At 33.1% G+C, this 25,861-nt stretch overlaps 2 protein-coding genes across 3 annotated transcripts in view; one reads left to right on the forward strand and one right to left on the reverse strand.

Moving 5' to 3' along the window:
- The window catches only part of LOC121409290 (myotubularin-related protein 3-like), a 40,125-nt gene extending 33,238 nt beyond the window's left edge, over positions 1–6,887 (forward strand). For both annotated transcript variants that reach the window (XM_041601202.1, XM_041601201.1), the window contains exons 9-16: positions 440–556; positions 1,030–1,144; positions 1,480–1,675; positions 2,431–2,616; positions 3,118–3,288; positions 3,725–5,158; positions 5,630–5,826; positions 6,120–6,887. In XM_041601202.1, the coding sequence (XP_041457136.1) occupies positions 440–556; positions 1,030–1,144; positions 1,480–1,675; positions 2,431–2,616; positions 3,118–3,288; positions 3,725–5,158; positions 5,630–5,826; positions 6,120–6,303 (2,600 nt within the window). In that variant the 3' untranslated portion in view covers positions 6,304–6,887. The remainder of the gene's footprint in view (positions 1–439; positions 557–1,029; positions 1,145–1,479; positions 1,676–2,430; positions 2,617–3,117; positions 3,289–3,724; positions 5,159–5,629; positions 5,827–6,119) is intronic.
- Positions 6,888–8,495: 1,608 nt separating this feature from the next.
- On the reverse strand, positions 8,496–25,808 carry LOC121409292 (replication factor C subunit 2-like). The gene is made up of 9 exons (XM_041601204.1): positions 25,616–25,808; positions 24,266–24,377; positions 23,036–23,142; positions 19,802–19,903; positions 19,245–19,410; positions 18,714–18,806; positions 17,683–17,748; positions 15,494–15,688; positions 8,496–14,102 (listed from the first exon to the last, which is right to left on the reverse strand). Exons 1-9 carry the CDS (start codon positions 25,717–25,719, stop codon positions 13,989–13,991), a joined length of 1,059 nt encoding a protein of 352 aa, XP_041457138.1. The 5' UTR covers positions 25,720–25,808; the 3' UTR covers positions 8,496–13,988.
- Positions 25,809–25,861: the final 53 nt, after the last annotated feature.

The following is a 25,861-nucleotide window of genomic DNA, read 5'->3' on the forward strand; positions in this document are numbered from 1 at the left end:
TGGTCATGAAGATTAACAATTTAACATGATATAATATTATTTAGTTCTGTGGTGTAAGCATGCTGAATGTTTAATAGCCTTTTTACTGCCATTCAAAGCATTTTAAAAATGCCTTTAATGAAATGAACTGAATTGAATAACAGTGTTGAAATGATGTGGTTTATAACTAATGTTGCTAGATCTTGCTCAAACCAATGCTTGGCATTGCACTCAGTGCTTTATTTTTAATTTCTCAATATGAAGCTCCTTACATATTGAAAATATTTGACATCCTAATGGGTACTGAATATACCACATTAATGGCAAGCTTCAACTGAAGATCTTTGGATTAGGTACAAAATTTGAAAAATGTGCCCTTAAAGTTGAAGGCTTGTACACTAAACCTGTCCCCTGCATAATAAGATAATTTTTTAATTAACTTACTTTCCTATGTTGTTAGATGATACAAGGAGAGGAGAGTATGACCGTCAATCCAAGACCATTCTCATCATAGATGCTAGGTCATATGCAGCAGCATTTGCTAACAGGGCCAAGGGAGGTGGCTGTGAATATCCAGGTATGAATAATTACTGTATTCATGTGAGACACAAAATCAAGTGATAGAAGCTCACATTTTGGATTTCTGTTGTTTACTGCCAATGCCTAAAAAGGAAAGGGAAGGGATGAGGGCTACAAGAATGTAAAAAAAAATAAAAAAAATTTGCAGCCTTACGTAAAGCATGCTATCTGACCGATTGGATCAACCATGGATACATCATATAATAAATCCATGTAAAAAAAAGAAAAGAATTTGCTATTGTATGTGTATTATTATTTTATTGGTGTTTTACAGGTTTAAATTCCAATGAACAGAGTATCTAAATCATTAGAAAAGTTAAGCACTCTTTGTCGATATGAATTATTTGGAGTGGTTTCTTATAAGGCACAATACAGAAATGAACTGTTGTAATGTTATTCTAACATTGATTCTATTCACATCTTTGCTTCATGAATTTACCTATTTTTTTTCTTCTTTTTTTTTCATTTTAGAGTACTACACTTGTTGTGATATAGAGTTCATGGGTTTGGCCAACATACACACAATCAGAAAGAGTTTCAACACTGTCCATGCACTCTGTAGCAATAACAATCTGGATCAGAGCACGTAAGTTATCTTTTTATTGTTATTAGGAGGGCAGGGTTGTTTCATGAAACTGTAGGTATAGATTGAGTATGAAGAGCCAAATGAGTTTAATGAAGAATATTTTTACCCAAGATCATTTGCCTTGGGATTCGCTTTAAAAAGAAAGGTTTGATATCTTCTACAATAATATCTGTCCTTTTTTCATAAAACAAGTTTTATATCAATGCCATAATGTGTATCAAAATTTCTCTCAGCCAATTGATCTTTAGTGGCTTGTAAAATGATCATTGGTTGTAAATGATTTACTATTTATGAATATGAATAAACATCTTTTAATCATCACCTCTCTCTTATAGATGGTTATCTAATTTGGAGGCGACCAAATGGCTTCAGAATCTATCCATGCTCCTCAAGTCATCAATCAAGGTAGTGACTGCTATAGACCAGGATGCTAGACCAGTCATTGTACATTGTTCAGATGGATGGGATAGAACTCCTCAGATTGTAGCATTGGCTGAGATCATGCTTGATCCTTACTATAGGACTATGCAGGTGAGATGATTTTTTAGTCCTTTTCCCTCTAGCTGGATTGGCTAAATAGGGTTTATACTAAGGTGACATATTTTGATTAAAGAAAGAATTCCTTCCAAAGTTATGAATTCCCTTTAGAAATATAATTCTTCCGAGCATTGTTCATTTTGGGAAAATTATTATTTCTGGAAAAATCAAATTTCATATTGGACTATGTACCGGTCGTCATACAATTCAATCAAGTCACTGGCCTTTAAAACTGTAGGATCTCAAGATTGAAAATTAAAATGTAACTTCATGTGGGAAGCCAAATGGTCTACCTATTATATTTCTTGGCTGGCAATATCTTTATAATCATTTATATACCACATTAAGAGACTATATTTGAAACTATGTGTATATGTTTTTTTCTGAGATAAATGATAAAGCAGGTTTGAGAAGCAGGGTCCACAATACAGGAGTCACTCTGTTCATAGAAAGTAGTTCATTACATTTCCAAGATTGTAGTAATATAAGATTTTTCATATGTTTCCTAATATTCTTGTAGAGGATTTGTGCAACATTTTGTTCCATTATTATAATTGGAGTTTGTAGAGTCTTCAAAAACAAAGAATCGGTAACATTCAGTTTTAATAAATTCGGTCTAGGACAAATCTAATGTATTAAAGTAAACAGAAGTATGGAAAGTAAATGTATTTAGGTGTGTAGACAAGTAAAAATATGACAAGTTGTTAGTACATTGAATTGAAAACATCAACCGTCTTTTTTTTTGCCAGGGTTTTCAAGTTCTTGTTGAGCGTGAGTGGCTTGACTTTGGTCATAAGTTTGCTGACCGTTGTGGTCATCGTCCTGGTCAAGATGATGGTAATGAGAGATGTCCAGTATTCCTTCAGTGGCTTGATTGCATCCATCAGCTTCTTAGGCAGTATCCTACAGCGTTTGAATTCAATGAAACATTCCTTGTAAGTCACTTCAACTGTGTTAGGGAGGCTTTTGAATCAAGATTAGAGTTATCCTAGGCTTGCTAAATTGATTGATTTATTCAGCCACAGATTATGAAATCCTTTTTATAATATTACACAAGTGAGGATAGAAAGGGATTACTACATCACATTGATTTTAATATCATGCTTAGTAAATCAAAATAATTGATATAGTTAATGGAACCAGCTTTGTTCATCTTGTTTCATTCAACTTGTTTTGAAAATTTCTTATATTTCGTTATTTTTGTGATTATTGATTTGTATTCCCTACCAATTAATTGTTTATATATTGCTACACTTTCTGTTTCTTGGATGTTGTTCATTTGATGCATGTATTTCTTCAAAACTGGAAAGAGGATTTAGAGAAAGGGCTGATAAAATTCACATCATCTTGAATATACTAATAATGTGCTCACCTATTCTAGCATGTTTTAGCATCCTTGTAATTTGAATTTATATTTATATTTGATATTGTTACAGGTGAAACTAGTACAGCACACTTATTCTTGCCTGTTTGGGACATTCCTGTGTAACAGTCTGAAAGCTAGACTCAAGAACTCTGTCAAGGAGCGTACCTGTTCTGTCTGGTCTCTTCTTATCGTAGAGGGTAACAAGTACAGGAACTTCCTCTATGATCCAAAGATAGACAAGGTCAGTTCAAGCAAATCTAGTCTTTATGATTCATTCCATTTGTCAACTTTAAAAAAAACAACTCTATAATTTCGAATTTGTGTTGATACTGCAAAGTAGTGGAAGAGAAAGTACTTATGTTGAATATTCAATTTGAAATTTGTCACACATTTTGTTAAAATTCATGTAGCCAAGTGTTCATTTTCTTCTGTGAATGATGTAATGAATGCTAATGGGGTTGAACAAATGAATTATACATAGATTTATGTTGAGATTTATATGAGAATTATGAAGAGAATAAGTGTTACTTTCATGAGATATTGAGAGGCTTTTTGTGAAGGCTTCCATTTTAGATAAAGTAAAGTATTTGAATCTTGCAAGAGGAATGTTTTGTAATAAAATATCAAATTGTGATAATTAATATGTTTATGAATGCATTTTAATTTCTCTGTGACAGGTATTGTACCCAACATGTGACATCAGAGAACTTGACTTGTGGATTGCTGTATACCTATCAGAGACATCTCACAGTATCTGTGAGGATTCAGGTCCTCCAGTCCAACAACCATCACAGTCAGGACTCAATCCTGCAGAAAGCCCAAAGCTATCAAGAACTCGCTCCTTTGACAATATCCACAAGTCAGTGAGTGAAGATGAGCCTAGCCGAGGCAACATGGGAGGTGATACACAGGGGTTAACCAGGACCTCCAGTGATCCCAATCTGAGTGACTTAAAGATAGAATCAACTCTTGGGACATCGCCAAAGAATCGCATAATCCCACCGCTGCCACTAGAAAGGGAAGATGAGGAAGCCAAGGACACTCAAGATGAACCATTGACAAACGGACATACTCAAGAAGATGGAAGTGATAATGAAGAGGGAGAGCAAGGACTCACAAATGGCCATGAAGTAGAAGAGAATGGTGACTTGGCAGAGACCCTGACTAATGGTGTCATTGGTACTCTAGAAGACTGTGAACAGCAAGAGATTAATGGAAATCAGTTCTCCAATGGCCATGATATCAGGTTGAGCAATGGCTTGACTAATGGTCATACTGAAGAGGATTTTGAAGGAGAACTTTCAGAAGGAAGTCCTATGTCCTCAACTCCAAGAAAGACACCAAGAACGAAACATATTTTGGATGCCCATATGGAGAGTTCTACAGAAACTGTTACAGAAGACTCATCTCCAGAACACAAAAGAACTGATGATCCGCAGGTTCAGATGGGTCCGACTGATTGCAATGGATTTGACCATTCTCCTGTTGAATCAAATGGGGACATCACTCCTAATGGAGATATTTTGAATGGACATGCTGCCCGGATGAAAGGATTACTCTTTCAAAGCTCTAGCATCAGTACAAGCACTAGTGATATTAGTAATTCTCATGTTGGGTACCAGGTTAAACAGTCTCCAAGTGTACCCATCCAGACAGGACATCACATTCCACACTTGCCATTGTTAGATGATGGAGACATCACACCTCTAGCAAATCACCTTAGTAAACTATCTTCCCTAGGGGTTAGCCTTTCTAATGGACATAATAATCACATCTCACAGTCAGCTGTGGTAGGATCAGAACCATCTTTCTCTACATGTCTTAGCAGGACATCCAGCTGCAGCAATAGCAACGGTTTGGAGGCAATGGTTGGAGATGCCTTAGGGGATTCCCAGAGGCAGTTGAAACTAGGTCGTCACCTAGATCTGGATGGACTGACATGTATCAAGGATCCTAGACAACGTAGAATGCTAGGGATCCTACAGGAGCAGCAACAGAAGATGGAGGTCATGAAACAGAGAGAGCAGATCTTACTCACCATCATTGAAAGATTGCGGGTGGCTAATGAAGAATGCAGTCCTAATCTAGCCTGTGCATTAGATGAATTAGAGGTAAGAATGTGTAGGTCATGACAGCTTTCCCCTTTCACCCATATTCGCCATTTTTATTATGTACTTTAAAGATAAATCAAGCAAAACCATGTTTTTTTTTAATCTGAAAATGTATGCTACAAATGTAAGAAATTTGTTGTAAGAGATATTGAAGAAAGCATTTTATTATGATTCCTTGATAAAAGCATTCTCTGGGATAGGGATTGTTCTCCAAACTTTGACTGCCTTTGCAGATATGGATTGAGTAAAATAAGTCTGAAGCCTCCAGTAGATGACCATCCTCTCCCCTACTATGATGGAAGAATGTTTGGATTCATTCGTCATTCTTTAACTATTGACTTAAAACAATTCATAATGAATGGCATATCTATGTTATGTATATTTGAGTAATCAGAAATGCATCAATTTTTCTTGTAATTATCATTTTTCAAAGTAAATTATTTTTTTTTTCGATTTATCTCATGTGTGCAGAACTGTAATCTGTTGAACCCTGAAGATGAAGAACATCGATCCCATTCACGATGTAACTCAATTAGATCAGATGTATCTTGGGAGCAGATAGATGAAGGAGATACTAGTCGAACACTCTGGATTCCAGACCATGCCGTTAGTCACTGCTCATTGTGCAATAGCAGATTCAATCTAGTCGTTAGGAAACACCACTGCCGGTAGGTATAATACTCGATAAGAATGGAGAGTTGATCAGCAGTTCATAGATGATAGTGTGTATGGTGGTGCCTCTGAGTTTACATTATTAGTCGAGCCTCAGATGAAGCATTTGAAAAAATATGTGTGCTCTTTGACAGTAAAGAGAATCAGACATTTGTACTGCATGGCAAGTTTTCTTGGGCATATCTAGCTTTTACCAGTGATATCTTGGTATAGTGCTCACATGTTCTTTAGAATAACCCTTGTGTGAGTTTGATTTATTCAAGGTACTTTCTTCCTTATGCCTATACAGGAATTGTGGTCAGATCTTCTGTGCATCCTGTAGTAACTTCTTCATAGCCATCCCCCGAGAGCAGCTCTACCAACCACAGAGGGTCTGTCAACCATGTCATCAACGCCTTGAGGTTGATGCCCTCCATAGACATGAACATGCACTAGAGGGCAGCAGACAGATGGGTACAGTCCGTGATGGTTGATTACTGTAGGTAGTCAGGAGTGTTTGCTTTTAACCTAGGATGCAATATGCTATTCAGATGTATATCAAAGATAGAATAGAACTATAACACTTGTATATTACAAGTGCATTTCAAAGGACATGATAGGGTTTTACCTAGTAAGACTTGTCTCTAAAATTGTATCTTACCCATGCCCTACATGTCCTATTAGCCAGCTTTTAAGTGTGGTATATTATAATGGATATTGACTTGACAATGAAGTATAGGTGATACCATCTATCAAGACATTCTTCACATCATTGACCATTTAAAATGGAATGATATTGTGTGGAAATCTCTATTGCAATGAGTGACTCAACATCACAAGAAGGATACCATTTAGTCCGAGTTATTTGCTCACAGTCTTATGAAAGCCTCTTAACTGTGGAAAGTCATTTACATTACAGTTGTTCATGTAGAAGTTATCTGCACTGTTGCTTTGCAGTATTTGAGTGTCCTTCATATCAAGAGGTCACATAAAAAAAATTGTCCAAGTCAGATGAAGGTATCACGACTATTTATTGCTGAGATTGATTAGATCAATTTCCACTATTCTTTGTAAGATTTAAAAAAAAATCATCAAAATCAGATGTTGAATGATAAGTTATGACATTTTGAAGTTCAATGTCAAGTCCACCCTAACAAAAAGTTTATTCATATGAATAGAGACAATTCAAATAATTTAATAACAAAATTTCATCAAAATCAGATGTTAACTGATAAAAGTTGTGACAGTTTCTCTCAATTTATGTGTACAACATGAAAAATAAGAGAGCTGATAATATACAACTCTGTTTGTTTCCTTGTATTTTACTGTATGGAATGTCACATATTTTATTTTCTTTTAGATTTGAAGAAGTTCTTGATTGAATTGCATTGAGTTGCAATGTTGGTGATTTCACATTTTAAAGGTGGAGATAAATATGATTTGGAAATAACAAGAGCTAAAATTTGAAATAATCTGTATAAAATATAAATGAAATGGTGAATGTGTGATATTATTGGTTCCCTTGTATTGTGCACATAACAGTTTTGGGAAATAAAGTGATATTTTAATTGGAAAACATCTGATTTTGATGTTCATTTTGGCATACTCCTGTAATCCCATCAATGTGGGGAAGTTACAAGATGATGCAGAGGTTCAAGCCCTGGTCAAGTCTTTGGGATGGTGATGTTAAAGTTTGGTCCAAGATATAAATAATCATATCTGATCGATACACTTCTGAAAAAAATCAGTTACATACACACACAGTTTGATTTTGATGAAACTTTCAGCATTATTCTTGTTTGAATTTCTTCTACTTTGTCCTATCAATTTTTCATTGGGATGTTCTTGGACAGTAACCTTGTCACCTTTGTCAGTATGTCCTTCATTTCAGCTGAAATGTCCTACTATATAGCATGTAAATCTAAGTTATGAATGTAAATGTCTAAAGGTATTTCAATTTAAAGTGAGGTTGTATGAGCAACATTTGTGTACTCCCCATTTATCCCCACACTTAAATCTTGTAAAGAATTAAGTGTTTGTAAATATTCCCCAAATTAATATATAAAATGATATCTATTTTGCTCTTGTAAGCATTCATTTCTGAATGAGAGAATGCTTATATCAAATCAGTTTCATAGCATGTTAAATGAAAGTGGAAATAAAAACCATTACATGTACAGCTGGTAAAATTGGTATGAAAAGGTCATCATGAAGATAACCAATTCAAGCTAAAACTTGATTTTGTCTTAAAACACATAATCTCTGATTCGCTGCTTCTGTCATTCAACAGAGGAAGCTAATATACCCCTTTAAAATGTTGAACATAGAATACAATATATACATGGATTAGCAGTGTAATGTGACATACAGAAGTCAATCTTACAATCATAAGCAATTCTGGTTTTGCCAAATACTAAAGAAACATCAAGCATTTTGTTGGTTGGCAGTTGAGAAACAAAACTGAAGCTGCAGTGGTGTATATATAAAGTGCCTTTCTGTAGGTTGATGGCATTATATTAATGCTCATCAATCATTTGATGAGGAACTTAGTGCAGAAGAAAATATTACATTGGTAATGCAGCATCAATCTACATTTTTAAGAATTTATTCTCATATGGCAAAGTAGTGCAGAAAATGCTATGTATTTTGGTACAGATACAATTAATGAGAATAGAAGTAAAAAAAAAATTGTCATTAACTATCTTGTGATTCTATGAAAAGTAACTAATTGATTTAATCCCCAGAAAATGCTACCCTTTGCCATCATTAAGATATATTTGAGATCTGAAATATTCTATTACTAAATGTACGTTTGAGCAGAAAATCTTATTGTTTCAAGGAAATAGCATATAGGGTAAAAAACATGTATTGTCAGTAAGTAGTTGTTTAAGAAAAATCATATAATTAAGAGTAAATATAATAAACATAATGTAACTATGGTAATGTTAATGCGTTGTGAAGACTGATTATCTTAAAATTGGATGTCTATGTAATCTTTATATATTCATGTGCAAAATGGTTCGATCTGCTCAAGAAACTTGAATATATTCATAAAGGATGTGTCCTAAATATATATTTTACTAAAACATGTGTGTGTTGTATGTTTAAAAGCCTGGATGGTAAATGTCTGAGCATTTTGCTTTGACTTGAGCATGCTTAGATATCCAGTCCTTTTTTCATTTGCACCTGTAAAAGCTTGTATGGGTTAGTATTTATGCTAAATGTGAATTCTACAGAAAGTAATCTCATATAATATCCTTCAAAATATTGACTTTATCACTCAACAAAGCTTGTATCATGTGGATGTAGATATGTTACATATATAGTATATCATTTGCAGCTGTGAGCAAAGCAATGCATAGCTAATTGGTTTATTATTCAGCTTTCAAGAGGCAGGACAATGTACATAGATTTGACGATTGCAATTTCTCTGATCTTTTGTAAACAGACCACAATCTTTATACATTGAACACACACTCCATTCTTATCACTACTTCTGCTATTATAAATACTAAGATGTTAGTAATATAATTGAATATGAAGAAGCAAAAAAAAAATAGTATGTGAAAAAGAGGAGTGGTTTGGTAATCTGCTGACCAGAGTTTAACCAGGTAGATGTGTTAATACTCTCAGTATCACATCCTTTGGATTGGATCTTAAGCCATCAGTCCTCTGGTTTCTAACTAACTGGTGTTCTTACTTTTCTTATCAGTTAGTTAAACCAAACTGCCACTCTACTACTGAAATACATTATGTAGACTCACAATTTTTCATGACAAAAACCTTTTAGTAAGGTAATAAAGATGCAATGTGGCAAAAAATAGTCTAAAGTGACACTAGGTATTTTTTTGTTCTCATGCAGCATAAATATTATTAGAATGATTGCTGTAGTTTGTCCGGTTGCAATGTGGCTGGGATCAGAGTGGGGCCACAATACCTCCAAAATGGATTAGAGTATGGCACAGGTTTATGTGACAATTTGAACAAGAAGTTTTTTTAATTATTAATGTATATTTCAACCTACAGATACAAAAATATATCGACAACAACAAAGGAGCATTTGCATGTTAACTTGTAATTGATGTATTTTTACTGGATTGATTTATCTATTCTTCTCTGATATCATCAATTCCAATATATGGTATTATCTAAGATTCATGTATTAATGGTCTGTGTGTGAATTAGCTGTATCTTATCATTTCCAATTGTCCGAAACCTTTAACTTGTTTTCAGCCAGAGTAAATTAATCTTATATGGAAAGATAGTAATATAAAGGATCAATCCTCCTTATTTTATTCATTTACTTTTGGTCAAACCATTCTAATAGAATTTGTCAGCATTCATATTATTGAGCTTTGTAATATATGCCTAAAGACTCCATTCAGTTTAAATTAGTCGAGATTGCTAATAAAAACATTTTAATGTATCTTTTTGTAATCCAGGTAAAAAAAAACATACTCTGTCCTGTTCTTAATGATTTTTGTTTCTTGTTGAGAGTGTAAAGGAAATTGAATTGTTCTTAACACAAATCGTACATGTATTTTGCACTAGGGTATATGAAATATTTCATTAGAAACACATGTGAAACTGGTAATGAAAAGTGCCATAATAAAAGTTCTTAGGTGTATCCAATTTGAATAACCCATTATATCAGTTGTTAAACCCTATTGTTTAAGGATGTTTTTCTATCTTAAGTGTTATTTTTAGTCTCAATTTGCAAGTTATCCTGTCTTCAACACTGTATTCTATGTTTAAATTGATACATCTTTTGGTATATATTTTCAATTTAAAAAAATCCTGAGTATAAATCAAAATTCATTTTGTTTTCCAGTCTTCAATTCATCAAGAAATATTTTGCAATCTATTTGTTTATTTATAATTTGTTTAGGTATTTTGGTAACCGCTCTGTCACCCATCAGATGTTATCAAAATTTCATTTTGTAATGTGTTGAATATAGTGAGCATTTTGTAAGAGTTAAGAATATTTTTGTTGCAATACCTCTGGTTTACTTTTAATTGTAGTGTTATTTCAAATGTAGCGAAACATTAAAAAATCATTAGCAATTTTTTTTGTCTTGTTGACATTGTTAATAACAGAGGCTTTAATCTTTGATAAAATTTGAATATACTGCTTTAAAAAATATCTGCCAAAAATTGATGTAACAAAATCAAGATTTAATGATATGATGGTTGAAAAATGTCATTTAAAAAAGCAGTTTATATGTCTATCTTAACAAGACTCAAATGGTTGTTGATAACAATAAGGTTTTTTCCATGCTTGGTATTATGTATGCTTATCTAAAATAATAGCTGTTTTCATTTTCTTTGGCAAGCATACTCTTTGAAACATTTGAAAATGTCTTTTATTATTCCTGGGGTTATTAGCAATTTAGAAAAATGAAAAAGCTTAATATTTCAACTTTTATGCATAAAATGCATATTGATTTGATATATATAATGGTTTCGTTTTGGAATCAAAGACAGATTTAGCCGTGTAAATTTATATTTTGAGTTTTGTTTCAATGTACAAGTTTTTTTTCACCTGTATGTAAATGTAAGATTCATATAAGAGGATTAAATGTGTATTATCCATATTCAAAATTTCTGTTAATAAAAATATGAAAATAGCAAATGAGTTTAAAAGAAGATTCTGTATTTGTATTCTCCTGGTGTGTTTTTTGTTACCATTTGGATGGACAGGTGCTGCACTATAAAGAATATATACTGTTAAAAGGATCAGTACAAGGAAACCTATAGATCTCTAAAGTGTGTTAAACTTATGAGGAAGATAGCAACACAGGATAATGAATGGCTTGGTTATGAAGAGAGGGAGAGGAGGTGGTAGCCTAAGGAGAGGCAGATTGGAAAGATATGGGGTGAAATGTAAGACGGAGGAAGTCATACTAGAATGAAAGGGGATGGGGGAGATAACACAAAATCAATGCCTGATCAAGATAAAAATAGATAACATGCTCCTTGTGTAAGCATTTATTTACAAAATATGATACAACTATGATTTACAGCTTTGATGATGACAGTTGTGTTTACATATTAAACATCTTTGTAATCTGGTACATTATTTACTCAGCTCTTACACATGCTATCTTTAAAACATAGTATTCTTTTGAAACAGATTGACAAGTTTTTGAAAATATGCTCCTAATAGTAGACATCTGTGCATTTAGGATTTATCAAATTTACATGCGAGTCTGTCAGTAAATGGAATGATAGACGATATTGACGTTTTTCAAAACATATGTGTGTCCAATATGTGTCCCCTTATTCATTCCTTACATGACAGATTTCTTTCATTTTGAGCAGGGTAGAAATTGAGGTGAACTTCAAAACTTTAAGATTTCCAAACTGCATACAGACAAAAGCAAAAAAAATCTAAATATTCAGGGGGATGATCAATTCAATATGCTGGGCCATTCCTATTGTAATAAACTTCCAAAAGGCATCCGCACTATTTCTTTTTGTCTTACCACTTTCAAAAATGCTCTTAAACTTGGTTATTCATGATAGATTTATGTAAATATAATTCTTCCCTCTCTTAAGTTCAGAGTTCTTTTCTTTGCTGTGCAATGAGCATCTTTTCATGATGGACACCAGCACATTACAAATGTCCATATTATTAATAATAAGTGACATGACAGACATGATCTCAATACAATTTGGCATTTCATTTTAGTATTCCCACACATGTAACTATTCTAAACCCTGATATATTAACTGGATGGTGTTTGAGAAAGCCCTTCACTTTCCACTCTAGTAGTACAACTGGAACATGTTCTTAGGTGCCAAGACAACTATAAAGTGAGGTATCATTTAGCACAAGATTGGGTCACCAGTCTTTCAAGTCATGCGTAATGTCTGAACAGCTTTATGAAACAAACTCCTTGTAATGGGCAGAAAGCTAAACATGTTAATATTTGTTTCTTATTATCTTTAGAAGAATCTAGCATTAAGCACAAATACAAATTCATGGGTTATTTTATTATAAGGAATAGACTGGAAGACATGATAAATCACTCTTTAATAAAGGGTTTAAACGCAACATATATGGTGTTATCTATTTCCCATAATGCAACATTATCAGTATTATCCCATTCCCATAATGCACCATTCTCTGACACCTACACCACAAGTGCAAACTTATTTTGACAGGAATGACACATTGGAAATGTCTAACACTTAATGGATTCTCAGAAATCACATTAAATGTAATATGTATAATCTGAAATACCAATAAAGAACCATTTTGTTTTGATTTAAAAGGTTTGCTAAGCTATTCAAATTTATGTGAAGATGAGATAATCCAACAGACTATGATGGAATAGACTATGTTACTCATAAAGCTTTGATGGCTGTAATGAATGAAAATAAATTGATGTCATGATGACTTTTATCATCAACATTAAGCTTAAAATGCAAACCTACCAGTGTAACATAATACATTACAGGAACAAAGACCTGATTCATGAAAACCTATTATCAAACTTATAAAACAAATGCTTGAATTCAATGATAAATGGCTCCCAGCCAATCATATAGCATCATACACTATGTTATACCAGTAGCTTGTAATTGATAACAAGATTTGTGAAACAGGGTCAAAGATATTCACAAGAATTAAGAGATGAATAACATTTCTTGATTCACATGATCCATTACATTCTAAAATTTGATACGTTGTAACCATACAGCATCATTCACATACGCTGCTACACAGCTCATCAACAGATTGTCGTCAAAGCCATTGGGATATGAAGTAAGGGGCTGGAGACTTTTTACGTCACCTGATTACAAACAAAAACCTTGGACCAATTAGATTCTTAAAATGTAGAATGATTTTCGTCAAAAGATAAAAGGACAAATTATGACATAATGATAAGACTATATGACATCCTTATACATTTAATAGTGAGCTTTTATTTCATAATGACGTATATTTCATAATGACCAACTTCCCCTTTTTATAGTCATTTCGTAGTTGTTTTCCTTCTTTTTGCTTTATTTCCAAATACTTGACCATTTCATACAAGAAGCTGTTCTTTATAGTGGATGAAATAGGAAATGTATGTCTAAGTTTTGTGTAACAGTCCTTTATCTTCTTCCACAAGTCTATTTTGTTGACTTTCTTTGAAGCTTGTTTTCTTGTAACTGGTGCTGAATGAGATCAAGCTTTTTCAGAGGGGGTGGCTGTTTTCTGGCACAGCCTTGCTAAGAGACCAGAGAGTTGAAGAATGGAGTTCACTCCCTCTGCAATCCTCATGTGTGTCATTCCAATTTCCTGAAAAAGTCAGCATAAACATTTTTATCATAGATGTTTGGAGAAATGTCATCAGAGTCAAAAGAAGTGACAAGTTTAAAGGTAAATGCTAGTTTTGGTAACAATATCAAAATGAGTTCGTACAGAATCCAATGAAATGACCACCAAACTGTTTGTATAAATGAAACACATGTGCCAAAGAATTCTGGAAGAAATTGTGTAATTGCTGAGAAATAAGCAAATAAGCACAGGATTCGGGTAGGGCATCGGGCCCGACGCTCTAAGCAATAATTATACATTGTCCCACATGCGCTTATCTGTGTTGGTGATCTTCAGTGTGAATATTTTTCAGCGTAGATTTCAAGATTCACAAAGTTCAGTTAATGTAACTGTACCAGATCTCAATCCTCTGTGATATACTGACAATTAAGCCTTGTTTTACAGACTTTCTCATGAAATCAATGTTTACTGCAACTACTGGAATTTCTCTTTAACTTGAAGGTTTAAAAGGTGGAACATAAAACTTGAAAGAAATTTTACAATGTTGAGAAAAAATGGGGGAGAGGCAGAGGTGAGATTTTGAAGTAAGATAGGATGTAGCCAGACGAGGTGCACACAATTAGGGTATGTGACCAAAAGTGAAGATTTGGTGTTACATGCAGGTTGACTATACACAAGTGAGTAATATTCATCAAATGAATTTATGAATTTTGACTATCATTTCTCACTGATCATTTTTTTGGGGGGGGGCTGGGAGCAGAAATGAAAATACCACTTTAAAATTAGAGAGAATTTAACTCATATGAATGCATTGAATTGGAAAGAAATGACATTCTTCTGTTATCCAAAAGTTGAATCAGTGATTACTTAAAAATACAATTGTTTAAGAGATCAAAAGGAATTCATGATACTCTGGATATCTAAAATTTAAATAAAGCAAACTTTACACAATATAAAGCATCATTATAATATTCCTCCTAATAAATACATTCCACTTTACATTATCAATTATATCAGAAATCACAGTAATTCAATTTACAATGAGTGATTTATAATTTCCTGACCCTAGAAATGTAATAGAAACTAATAACTTTCATAAAGTTACCTCGATAGACATTTTTAAAATCTCAGTTTCAGCATTGTCAGCCGGGGAAATTTAGATAATGACTTGAGCATAAGAGCCAATGTGCAACATATATCTCAAGATTCTATGTAACACCAGAGACCTGTGCATAAAACTTTTGCCATAAAAACTATGGCAAACAAAACTATGCCATTGAAAATTACACATTTAAAAAACTCTGGCAAAAAATTTGCCAGTTTTTCATGGAAAAGTTTTATGCGATGGGCCCCAGTTACATCTGAATAGTATATTCCCTGTGATCATAATACTACTTCAATACACATCTTACCTTAATAAACTCTAATTTGATATATTCAGCCATCTGATGAGTCTTACATGACCTGAAGACATTAGTGATGATATCATCAGCAGAGTAGCCCATGTGAGACATATGATGCATTATTTCATATGCTTTATCAATGTCGCCCTCTATGCAATGATCTAACATTGATTTGATTAGTTGAGGGTGGGGCTCATCACAGACCTACAGATGGAATAGAAGACATTGCAATGCATCTTAATTTAATTTCGAATTTTATCTCTCTGTCATCCCAATATAGCTCTCCATATTAGATGCCAAAGGGATTATCACATCAAGTATAGATTAGTTCTTCAACTGTATTCAATATCATGTGCTTGCTCTTTTAATTGGGACCTCAACTATCTAGTACAACTATACTCTACAAAGCGTACTCAGAAGAAGAATCAAGCAATTTTTTTTCATGGATCTTAAGATTTATCATACACATCACCAGATCTAACTGTACACTAATTAAAGGGGTGGTCCAGGCTGAAAGTATTACAAGTTATTGAATTGTAAAGTTTAGTAATATTTTGTAAAAACAGTCGTCATGAATATTCATAAGGTGGGCTGATGATGTCACGTCTCCACTTGTTCTTTTGTATTTTATTATATGAAATTAGGTTTATTCAATTTTTTTCCTCCAAGAACTAGAAAAATTGAATTGACAACTGATTTAGTGCAATAGATATTCATTGCTGCAACTTATTTCATTATAAGGGAGACATATTATTCACACAAGTATGAAATAATAAAAAAATATGGTTTTATGTAATAACTGGCAGAAAGAAGCTGCTGAAAACTGCTTATCTAAAAAAAAGAGAGCCAATGGAGTAAATTAGAGAGTCAAGAGGGGCCTAAGCTTTCGATCCTAGCAGAGGAGGCAAAATGACAAACATATATGGAGCGTTGTGGCCCAGTGGATTAGTCTTCGGACTTTGAAACAGAGGGTCGTGGGTTCGAATCCCAGCCATGGCGTAATTTCCTTCAGCAAGAAATTCGTCCACGTTGTGCTGCACTCGACCCAGGTGAGGTAAGTGGGTACCTGGCGGGAATTTATTCCTTGAAATGCCACCGCGCTGTAAAAGGCTGCGGGGCTAAAGCCAGGGTAATAGTATCCAATGAAGCGCATAGGGACGCATTTGGCAGTGATATGCGCTATATAAGCATGTTGGTATTATTATTTTATAAACTGGAACAACCATAATATAGACCACAGACATTCAACAGCAATGCAACAGTAGAAACAAGGAGACAAAAGGGGCATTAGTGAGAAGAGATGACCAATCAGGTTAATGAAGGGGATAAAAGAAAAGGAGTAGGCAGACACAAAGGGAAGTTATTGTAAGTAAGGCCAAAGAAAGACCTCAAGCTGAGAGGGATTAAGATAAGCGGCAGGCAACATCAAACAGGATCTGGAACAAAACAGTGATAGAGGGTATGAGGAAGAGATGACTAACAAGAGAATTAGTGAGAGGTGGGTCAAACAGGTAACAAAGAAAGGCATAATAAACTGGTGCACAAGAGTGGGGAAAAAAGGGAACAACTGATAATGTGCAAAAGACATAAGTATGTATGTTAGAGCATTAAACAAACTAAGAGAAGAAAGTAAATGTAATAACATATAAGAAAATGGAAAGTGGAGTTATGACATCATCAGCTAACCTAATGAATATTCATGACGACTGTTTTCACAAAATATTGCTAAACTTTAAACTTCAATAACTTTATCATTTGTTATCCGATTTTGATGAAATTTTCGGCGTTTTGTTCAGTGAATTCTACTCTGTGTATTAAGATATAAATATTTTCAGCCTGGCCCACCCCTTTAAATCATGGCCTACAAATGTAACAAACAGTTGTGATAGCTTTAAACCAAACTTTTTAAATTGTGATTAATCTGAAGTAACCTATAAATTTGCAATTTTACATTAATTCAAATTTATCACTACTCTTCATACGAAAGGGTCCTGATCTATAATATTACATTGTTGTTTCCCTCACAATAAAATATTCTGATATTATTTTCATGTCTGGGTAAGAGAATCAAATATATAACAATCGATACACTTTAAACACATATTTCCCTTGTTTTGTAAAACTATCAAGAAATTTTACAAGTGGCTACCTGAATATGATTGGTTAATAATAGTACGACAAGCAAATGCTGTTTTTACCTTGAAGACATTTTCACTAGTGATTGAGCCAAAGCCAGCATAAGTTGACTGCAAATTGTTGATAGCCTGTTCATAACAAATAAAATATAGAAATAGAGATCATACCTTTAAAGAAGCATAAAATGTAGATTTGTCAAATGTTGAGAGGATGATAAATCTTTCAAATGAAAGCTGGATCTACATTATCCAATTAGTTTTTTTAACTAATAAATATATAAGATAGCAATAAATCACATGCAGACAGAGATGTTTCTATGGAGTTACTCCATGTTTGGAAGAACAGACTAAAATGCATTCATATGAAAGATATGTATTTTCTTACTTTATCAATATTTTCGAATTTCCCACTCTCTCTTAGCTGATTTACGATTATGGATATTTCTGGTGAAATGAGATGGGTATCAAGTTTAACAAATTCTGAAATTCAATTTCCATTAAATAAGGATCTCTTTTATTTCATTTGATTTCAATAGTACAATTGCATACAATCCACAGATAAAAAGGTGCAATGTATGCAGTGGTATACATAGCAAGAAATTTCACATTATATGTAGCAAAACTGTAAGTAATGAAGATAACAATTCTGGTGCAATATTGACATTTTAGATGATCTTTGTAGGTTTGGTGGAGTTTATTTCGTAGAGGTTTACGGTTCACCATTGACATTTTACCTATACATTGTAAAATTTACAAATACACTGAGAGTGGGAAAATATAGATTCTATAATCAAAACATCTAAATCAATATATTAATATATTGCAACATGTTTGAAATAGGAGGCCATGTAGCTATTATTGAGTATTGTGCTCCTGAGGACTAAAGTTGTGTCTAGAATGCTCTTTCAAAATAAATTGACAGTAATCTTTTTATGACCAAGTCATTCATGGAGGGCTTTTCATTGGGAACCTTGTCTGTTAAAAGCTACTGAAATCCATGCATCTGATTGGATGAAGGCAAGATATTTGAATGAAGATCAGTTAGGATACGTTCACTAAATGCTTATACTATGGGTGTCCTTTGATTGCCATACCTGTCTCATATCACCCTGTGCTGTGTAGATAATAGCTTCTAAACCGTCCTCAGCATGATCAACATTCTCAGCTGCACATATCTCTAGTAATCGCTGTAAGAAAGAAATATCTTTAATTAGGATCAAAATCATTCAGATGATCTATCATTTACACACCATCCTAAGACATCAAACTCTACTTCACTTCATTTCATTTACATATTCATACAAACAAACCGTGAAACAGAGAAATAGATTTGGAAGGAAAAAAAAGAAATGATTCATTATTCAAAGAATAATCAGCATTTATAAAATTTGCATCATCATCACCATTCTTTATTCATTATAGAAAAAGATTAAGAGAGCATTTCCCTTTATCAAATGGCAGGGGCATGCAAAGAAAGGAAGATATAAAAAAAATAAAGGCAAAAATTCATTAATTTCCATTTCATTGTTGATGATATCAGAAAATGAAGTGAAACAACTGACAATAAACCAACAATATTAATTCTTTAATGAAACTGAAGAGAAGATAGAAGTACCAGCAATCACCTTTAATATTTGTGAGTCGTTAAGTCGGGAATACCTCAGTACTGCACATCTTGACTGAATTGGTTCTATAATCTTATCTGAGGCATTACAAGCAAGGGCAAATCGTGTTGTCTTAGAGAAGATTTCCATTGTTCTTCGCATAGCTTGCTGAGCTGCACTTGTCATACTATAAAGAAAAACAAAACGTATTTTGAATCAGGTTTGAGAAAGAATAAAACCTCTTTGTAATATTTAATTCAATGACTAAATGGCTAATAACCAACCTTTAAAGCTGAAGTGAGTTTATTCTTTCCCAATATGAATCATAATGATTACAGCACTATTTATTATCAGACATAGGCCTCCATGACAAGATCACATGTTGATGGTCACACACAAACACATATCTTTGGGTAATAATGGAATATATTGTATACTTCACAACATGCCCCGATTTTTAGAAATTTGTCCCATTTGGAAACAAAAACTCTAGCAACACATTATTAAAGAACTTAATTTTCTTAAAAATGTTGTTACCAGCCAATGTATAGAGTTACGATCTTAAGAGTGTTTTTTACCTGTCTGCTTCATCTAGTATGATGATCTTATGCCTTCCTTTTGGTAATGTGACTTTCTTCTGTGCAAACATCTTGATCTTATTCCTCACAACATCAATTCCTCTTTAATGACAAAAAGAAAGATAAAGATTTGAGTGTATTTGAATCCATGTTTATTCAGCAAGATGCTATTATTTTTCAATATGCTTCATGTAATTGCAAACATGGATTATGATCAGTGGATATTATGGATGTGTTTAAAATAATATTGATTGATTGTAAGTGAATTATATTCTACGGTGATCAGCTGGGTGATTCCATACGTGTCGTACGGGACATTTAGAGAACATTTGACAGTTTTTGACAAGAAAAAACAAAAAATATTCCAGTAACTATAGGTGGGCATCAACTACTACCAGAGTGTAAGAAAAACCAAGACTTAACATGACTTGAATTCACATCCTGTATAATACAGATTAAAAATAGTAATGTGTCGTACGGACGCAGAAAAAGTGGCTTTTTTAGAAACCTCAAGTTTGTACTCAAAAGTCTGTGAGTTGGGCAGATAAATTTCATAGAAACTGAACTCAAATTGACACTCAATTACCCAAGAACAAACACATTTATAAAAGAAAGCAAAATAAACATTCATGAATAAATAAAGCAAATTATAATTTTCGAGAACATTGTGGCGTACGGGACATTCAAAATGTGTCGTACGGGACATCTCTAAATTGAAGCCAAACTTTCTTACTTTATGTCACTTTGACTTCTTCAATCACATTATTTGGTTGATGATAATGATAATCCCATCAAACTAAGACATTCATTAGGTTAGAAACCGCTATTAGGTGAATATTTCTGTCAATATATCATAAACAAAATAATGTGTCGTACGGGACAATTGTGTGTCGTACAGGACACTTCTGTGTCGTACTGGACACATGTGTGTCGTACGGGTCACTTGTGTGTTGTACAGGCACTTGCGTGTTGTACTGGGCAGCCTGAATAAATAAACATGAACTTTTTATCAATCAGAAGGAGCATTACCCCTAAATTCTTGCTTATTTATGACTAATCTTTTAATAAGCAGTCATTCAGGACAATACAATTAAGTAACCCCAATATATAAAATTGGGAGCAATATGTTATAATTTTTTTCATGATGGGAAATGAACAAGTGTTCACAGCATTTTTACGAGTTGAAAAACTTCAGGTTTCGTGTGAAGTTATATTTTAGGGAACTAATTGATGATATCCAAACATTATTTAAACAATAAATGAATGAAACTTTGTATAAATTATGGGGCTAAAATGATGATGTTATGATTTTTTATATAAAATGTATATCTTCATGATATATGTCACAACTGTCACTTTTTTGCTTTTTTGGTCACAATTTTCTTTTCTAAAGAAATGCGGTTCTACTTTTTCAAACCCATCTGCATTTCATGAAACCATATGGTTTGTCTTATTTTCCAGATTTTATTTACAACTTGAAAAAAGTAAGGAGTTTCAATACTGTATATAAAAAATAGTGATCATCAAGGGAAGTCCAAATAGATGATCATGATGATTGATATGTATTTTTTTTTACATCTTATAATAATTCCACATTAGCATGCAAGAGGGAGTCATCTTCCCGGCTAGGTTGAAATAATTATAAAAGTTTTCTTTTCATGCTCAATGAAAAGAAATTAACCTGCTCTGATCAGTGAAAATCACCAGTTTAGCTGAAGGGATTCACAAAAGAATAAGCCTACATGAAATCAATTAAAATGTTTAGAATCACCTATTTCATGTTCTGTGGAGATAAACAAAGTACTTTTTCAGTTCACTTAATGTTAAATAAATTAAATGAATTTAAATATGCCTACTATTTATGGTTTCTGAATTCAAATCCTGCAATTAAATGCATTATTATATTGTGTGTCGTACGGGACATTTTTTAATAGGACAATAATTGAAAAATGAAGGGCAGTAATTAGATCCTTATGGGATAAATTGATCACCCATGGGTCAAACAAAGAGAAACTCATTTTATGAAATTGCATCATCAAAAATAAAATTGTAGGAAAAACTTTTGCATTGTCATGTGTCGTACGGGACATTGCCAAAAATAGGTTCGGAAAAATCAGGGCTGCCCCTATTATGGATCATGAAAATGTTGTAGATATTATTTGGAACCATCAATGATATATTATTCTATTGACCTGCAATATTTTCAATCTTCTCTTGCTTTGCAAATAATTGTTTCAGGTGGAATTTGTACTTGACTATTCAATGAGCAAAATTATTGAAAATTTAAAATTCCATTGTTCTCCCCCCAAAAAACTATATCTGTCTTCAGTTTTGGTTAAAACTCATAGTTTTCATAAAATTTAGGTATCATAGTAAAATATTACACTACTTATGACTTATTGAAAGCATGTTGAAATTTATGACATTTTTGAAGTTCTAGTGTGGAATCGCCCAGCTGTCAAGTGATTTCAAGTAATGACACTCTTCTATGAACAATTAACAATTAAAGCGATAAAGCATTTATCACCTTATTTCTGTAAATCATCAAGAATATTCTCTACAAGTATAATGAAATGAAACAATTAATCAACTGAAGACTGATCTTACTTGAAGTAATGATTAAAACAATTATATTCATTTTTGCTTCACCTTTTAACTGACAAACAAAAATATTGAATTTCTTTATTCTTTTCCTTTTCCCATAAAGATAAGGCTTTCATCTATATAAAGACCTGGTTTAAGTGCATTGCAATTCTCTCATTACAAAGATTTTGCTCATAAAAGCCTGCTGCATACTAAGTTCCAACTGTGATTTCATAATTTTCAAATTACATTTTGCATTAAAATGTAAATTCAAACAAGTAAAATTGTCTTATTTGAAGCTGAAATAATACTAGAAATACTATTTAAATCTGCTTTACTACAAGCCTTGTCCTCATAGTAAAGACTAAGTAATTTGACCTTTTCTTGCATTCAAATAGTAGGTTAATTCGAAGCCTTTTGACTTGAAAATGAATTTGCTTTTATTACTTCGGAGAGGCTAGCAATAGCCTGGAAGTTTAAATTTTATATTTATATTTATTCAAAACATCAACTGTGAAAAAATACAAATTGGAAAATTCATATCAAATGTTACTAAAAATTATTTCGAAAAGTGGATCACACATAGTATTGTATGCTCTAGCTAGACTTAAACCATAGAGATAATATGGTTTATCCAATGAAGATATTTACCTTTCATTTGATGCATTCATTTCTAATACAGCGTCTTTGAATGATGATCCCAGCATTGTCCTAGCTAAACAAAGAATACTGGTAGTCTTACCGGTTCCAGGAGGTCCCTTATGAGTAAACAAATAACACATTTAACATGGTTCTCTATTTATAATTATTCATTATGATGATGATCACCTTGATATGATTGTTTTTGTATTAATTTAATTTTCATCATAACCATATCATTATCATCAATCACCATCATCATCACCATAACCATCATCATCACCACCACCACCACCACCACCATCATCATCATCACCATCATCATCACAATAACCACCACCATCACCACCACCACCATCATCATCATCATCATCACCACCATCATCACCACCATAAACATCACCACCACCAAAACCAGCATCATCATCATCATTTACATTATGCTTGAGCATTGCAAAAGGCTTGCAAGGTGAAAGCCAGGGTAATAATATCAAAGTCAGTTTGGAAGCACATAGAGATGTTAAAGGGTGCATGATATGTGAATATTGATATTATCATTTCACTGTATCATTATTATAATCATCAGCATCATTTTTATCATGATTAGTAAGATCAATATTATTATAATGATCATTATTATTTACTCAGCAAATACAACAACACAGAAGAAGAACATTTGAGGAAAATATTTAACAAATCATGAAATAACATCTTAGGAATGATAATAATCTTAGGATATTATGCTATTTGATTATATTATATTTACAAGTTTCAAGCAATGAGTCAAAAGATAACTTTGCTCTATTGTAATCTAATTCAATGAGTGGTATTTTATCATGGTTTAGAATTCAGTTCTAAGACAGGAAAGGGAATGAATCAGTCTCCCTCCCTCAAGACATTTCCTAGTCATCCCAAAAATAAATGTTCAAATCATCAGTAAATTGGGTACTCTACTTTGGTACTGAAGCATGAAAATAGAAACAATTTAATAGGAAACATAAATTGCAAAAATATACTTTTTTGTCAACTTTGGTACTGAAGCATGAAAAAAATAGAACCAATCTAATAGGAAACATAAATTGCAAATTTATACTTTTTTGTCAATTTTTTATTCCATAACATAGCACAGATTTAGACTAGCCTAAGCCTTAAAATTAAACTGGAATTTAGAATACAGTCACATGTCTGCTGATTATAAGGCAACTGTACTTTAATTCCATCTCAAAGGACACAAATACTTACAGCAATAATGACATTTGGAACGTTCCCTTCTCTGGCAAAAACTTCTAATCTCGAAACAGTCTCTTCATTTCCAACAACATCAGAGAGGGATGTTGGACGATATTTTTCAACCCTAAATAAGGATAAGATCAGAAAGAAACATATATGTGTAATCTATCAACAGTGTATCAAACTAAATAAGACCGACAATCAACAGGAATAACTTCCTAACCCATTTGAGGGCACTTAAAACTTTATCTTACTATATTTTAAAAACCATGAGAGGTATTAATTTTGACAGAGAAATCTGGTACTTGGATAAAACATTAACATCAATTTGATTTTGAAATTGACTAACATACAAATTATATTTCAAGGCCTACATATATCATTATTTATTATTTCTTTCTATCCTTTCAATTCCCACTAAGCACTTCATCACCTCTTCATACCTCCATACCAACAGTCTTTTTTAGGACAATTCAAAGAGCTTTAGAGCATGAACCTCTATCAGTTGAGGCGCACGGCCAATATTGGAGACCGTCTCCAATGTGGGAAATTATCTCCAATATCAGAGACTTTTGTAAAGAATTTGGGTATCCAATTTCAGAGACAGTCTCCAGTTTTGGTGACTAATTTCGTTTGTTTACATTTGCGGCAAAAGGATTACCTTGGCGGCAAATAAAAATGTGATAAGCAGATTCCTCATGACAAATTACCCCTTTTCACTGTCTACTTTAAAAATTCACCGTCTACTTTTGTTTTGATAAGGATTTCTGTTGTCAATCATGTGCACACAAAACAAATGGGCTTCTGACCTCAGTGAGACAAAATTTTGGGTAGAAAAATCATGCTTTTGTTGGTGTTGTTTATTTTGTCCTTTTGCAAAGCAAGTCTCCAATGTGGGAGATTGTTTCCCCTATTGGAGAGTCTCCCATATTGGCCGTGCGCCTCTATTGTCTATTGTTCCATCATCTACATCTTCAAGAACTATGAAGGTTTGGAAATAAAATTTTTAAAAGAGTTGTGTGAAGTTTTAGTTTTTACTATGTGATAAATGCAGATGGCTGCTCCATATGTCACCATGACAGTTGACGTGAAATCAACAACATGACCCACAACATTTGACTGATTTTTTAAAACCACATTTGCATGAATTATTGGCTTCTTTCTATTTTCACCTTTCTTCTCTTCTTCCAGAGCAAGTGCTGCTTCAAGATTTTCACATACTGTTATTTTATACAAAGGATCCTTGTCCTTGAAGTGCAGGTGCATTTTTGTTATACTGATCGCCTTCCCTTTTTTGGACCCAATTCTAGAATTTCTACCAACAAATTTTATAGCTAATGGGACCAAGGTTAGGTCACTTACCAAGGCATCTCATAGGAAGTCGATTTTCCAGCTCCCCCCGACTTTCCAGATTCTCCTGACTTGGATTTAGGATCCACAGAAGTGCTAGATTCTACTTCATCCATTTTGATATGTACTTTAATTTAGTTTTAACTAATAAAAACGTTTACAATATAAATGATGACAGTAGCTTCACACAAGTTTCGCGCGATTGTGAAATGTAGGCTCGTATCAAAAATGAGATTTTATTAGGTATTTAAAATAAAA

The sequence above is a fragment of the Lytechinus variegatus genome, chromosome 2, assembly GCF_018143015.1.
Source record: "Lytechinus variegatus isolate NC3 chromosome 2, Lvar_3.0, whole genome shotgun sequence".
Classification (NCBI taxonomy): domain Eukaryota; kingdom Metazoa; phylum Echinodermata; class Echinoidea; order Temnopleuroida; family Toxopneustidae; genus Lytechinus; species Lytechinus variegatus.